Source organism: Tarenaya hassleriana, unplaced genomic scaffold (genome assembly GCF_000463585.1).
Source record: "Tarenaya hassleriana unplaced genomic scaffold, ASM46358v1 Cleome1461, whole genome shotgun sequence".
NCBI classification, from domain to species: domain Eukaryota; kingdom Viridiplantae; phylum Streptophyta; class Magnoliopsida; order Brassicales; family Cleomaceae; genus Tarenaya; species Tarenaya hassleriana.
The window spans coordinates 1-2,447 of record NW_010964884.1 but is presented as its reverse complement, the minus strand read 5'-3'; the positions used below and the strand labels follow the sequence as shown (position 1 = coordinate 2,447).

Sequence of the window (2,447 nt, the reverse complement as noted above, 5' to 3'; positions counted from 1 at the left end):
AGATCATCGGTTAGTTGGAGCGAAATCGAAAGGGGTATAATTCTCTAATCCTTTTGTGTTGTTTTTTTACCTTACGTTGAAGTTCGTTGCGCTGGTCGAGCATGTACTGAGTCTGCATATATATATTCGGGTAGTGAATCAACGTATTCACAATCGTGGTTAGAGAGCTCGCAAAATCAAAATCTAATGGTTGTGCTTCAATAAAAACCAATCAAAAGTACCCTGAGAGCTCGAATCTGCTTCAAGGAAGAATCAAGCTGCCTCTCAAGTGCCTCAAGCTCCTTAGTGTTAAGAGGGCCAAGATCTTCTCCTAATAAGTTCCTATTTCATCCCCATTGCCGAAAAATATCATATATAAGAGTCGGTCCAATCCGAAAAGTCAGTCTCTGTGATGAGAAGTCATGAGTCACCTTTGGGTTCTCTGTAAGGCGTCGAAACGCTGCTTAAGCTTCAGGTACTCCTGCTGGCTGCTCAGCTCCTGAAAGCATCATACATTTGATCCAAAATTTAGATGAATCTATAGCACATTTATGGCTCTAAATAAACTCTTTTGAGGGATTTGATAAAGAAGGAGAAGAAGAAGAAGAAGAAGAAGAAGAAGAAGGTGTACAACTTCTAAGGCCTCTCTTGAAGGCACATTGGGCTCAGGGGCTCCATAGCTGCATTTCTGGTACCTCTCGAGGGTTTTGAGCATGCTGCAACAAATCAACTGATTAAGTCGCCATTCACAAGAACTTATTGGAGGATTAGGTTATTGAAGTTCATCAATGGTCAAGAGTTTGTGTATATCTCAATCACTCAAGTGATTAACCAATCCATCCCTTTTTTTAGCCTCCCAGTGAACTTTTGGAGAAGGAAAATCTAAGAGCCTTCCAAAGAACAGATATGAGAGTTAGAAAACCCAGATGCAAAAACAAAACAAAATAAAAATCAAGAAACATGGGTGATGAATCCGAACTTGACAAGTAGATATCCTCCGGGTATTAGATTGGTCTGGAGAAAAATTGTTTGACATATTGATGTCAATGTCAAACCAAAATGGAAAAGCTAGGGTTAGTGGTAGCTGTGGAAACACCAAACCCTAGTTCATCAGAAGAAGGAGAGAAGATTTTGGAGAGATCTCAGCGTCTGATGCCAGAAAAATTGACTGATTTGATTTGAGAGAGAGAAAGAGAGAGAGAGGGTTTATTCAAGAAACTGCAAATCCCTAATTTAATCAAGGGTGAAGAACAAGAACCGGACTGAATGAAAATCAAAAGGTGGAAGCTTTACAAGAGAAACCCTAATTTTACTTGAAGAGAATTTACAGAAATTCATCTCACCAGATTTGCTGGAAACTGAATCAATCTGATCACTCACCGTCCTTAAGAGAAACCCTAATTTTTACTTCAACGGAATTTACGGAAATCCTCCAACTCACCAGATTTGCTGGAGACTGAATCTGATGATCACTCACCATTCTCGAGTAACAAAGCAACATCCAAGACCGGAAGACCAAACCCAAAAACAAAAGATGGAAACTTTGCTTGGAGAATTTAAAAAAAAAAAACTTTTTTTCCCTCAAAGAAGACGAACACAGATGCTGCAACAAGCTTCTTCTAATTTATAGCAAAGCTCCAAATCAGCTTTCATTGAACCAGGAAGGATTAGAAAACAGATAACTTTCTAAACCTCAAGATAATTAAACAAATCTGGAAGCATTTCAGATTGTCAAACAAAAAAAAAAATGCAAAGCTGATCAGCATAGTGATCTTTTCTTCTTCTTCCTTTTTTTTTAATTGTTTTTATGAAGTTTATTAATTTGATCAAATTTTTTTATGAAATTGTTTTTCCAGTTGCAGATCTAACACAAACACACAAAAAAAACTGCTAAAAACGCCGAGACATTCACCAAAACGGCAATAAAAAACCCTCCCCAAACAGCTATACCAACAACAAAAAAAATGGATCAACTTTATTTTCCATCTCCCCAAAACACATTAACCCATGAACCCTAAATCAAGAAAAACAGAAACCCAGATCACCAAAAGGGAAGATTCTTTTTCAACAAAGTTTTTCTTCTTGTACTTTCAATTCTCAAAAATGGGGGTTTCCCCAATCCATCTCCTTTCTTTTTTTGTTCTCTCCCCTCTCACCTCTTTTTTTTTTATGGTTGCAGAGAGAACGTACGGTACACCACATCACATCCACACACGTCTTGCTGATACATGCACATGTATGCGTGTGTGTGTGTGTATATAATATATGTATATACCTTGAGCTGCTGCAAAACTCGTACAGCTTTCCTCTATTTGAGAAGATGATGAGAGCAACCTCTGCATCGCAGAGAACTGAGAGCTCATACGCTTTCTTCAACAGACCATTCCTTCTCTTCGCAAAGGTCACTTGCCTATTGATCTTGTTCTCTATCCTCTTCAACTCAACACGACCTCTTCCCATTTTTTTTT

General features: G+C 38.2%; 1 protein-coding gene across 2 annotated transcripts; it reads right to left on the bottom strand.

Annotated features, from left to right (window-relative positions):
• Positions 1 to 10: 10 nt before the first annotated feature.
• On the bottom strand, positions 11 to 2,441 carry LOC104808462 (developmental protein SEPALLATA 3-like). Of its 2 annotated transcripts, none has more exons than XM_010534139.1 (5): positions 2,255 to 2,441; positions 611 to 695; positions 411 to 478; positions 222 to 321; positions 11 to 112 (listed from the first exon to the last, which is right to left on the bottom strand). In XM_010534139.1, the coding sequence occupies exons 1-5, from the start codon at positions 2,437 to 2,439 to the stop codon at positions 11 to 13; spliced, it is 540 nt and encodes a 179-aa protein (XP_010532441.1). In that variant the 5' UTR covers positions 2,440 to 2,441. The 2 variants fall into 2 exon arrangements, with proteins under 2 accessions (XP_010532441.1, XP_010532442.1); XM_010534140.1 differs by having other exon boundaries at positions 614 to 695.
• Positions 2,442 to 2,447: the final 6 nt, after the last annotated feature.

Excerpts from the sequence above, each read along its gene's own strand:
- LOC104808462 (XM_010534139.1), bottom strand. The coding sequence starts at position 2,439 with ATGGGAAGAGGTCGTGTTGAGTTGAAGAGGATAGAGAACAAGATCAAT. Across the intron at positions 479-610 it reads CAAGAGAGGCCTTAGAAGTT|GAGCTGAGCAGCCAGCAGGA; the intron begins GTACACCTTCTT and ends TGATGCTTTCAG. Across the intron at positions 322-410 it reads GCCTTACAGAGAACCCAAAG|GAACTTATTAGGAGAAGATC; the intron begins GTGACTCATGAC and ends GGGATGAAATAG.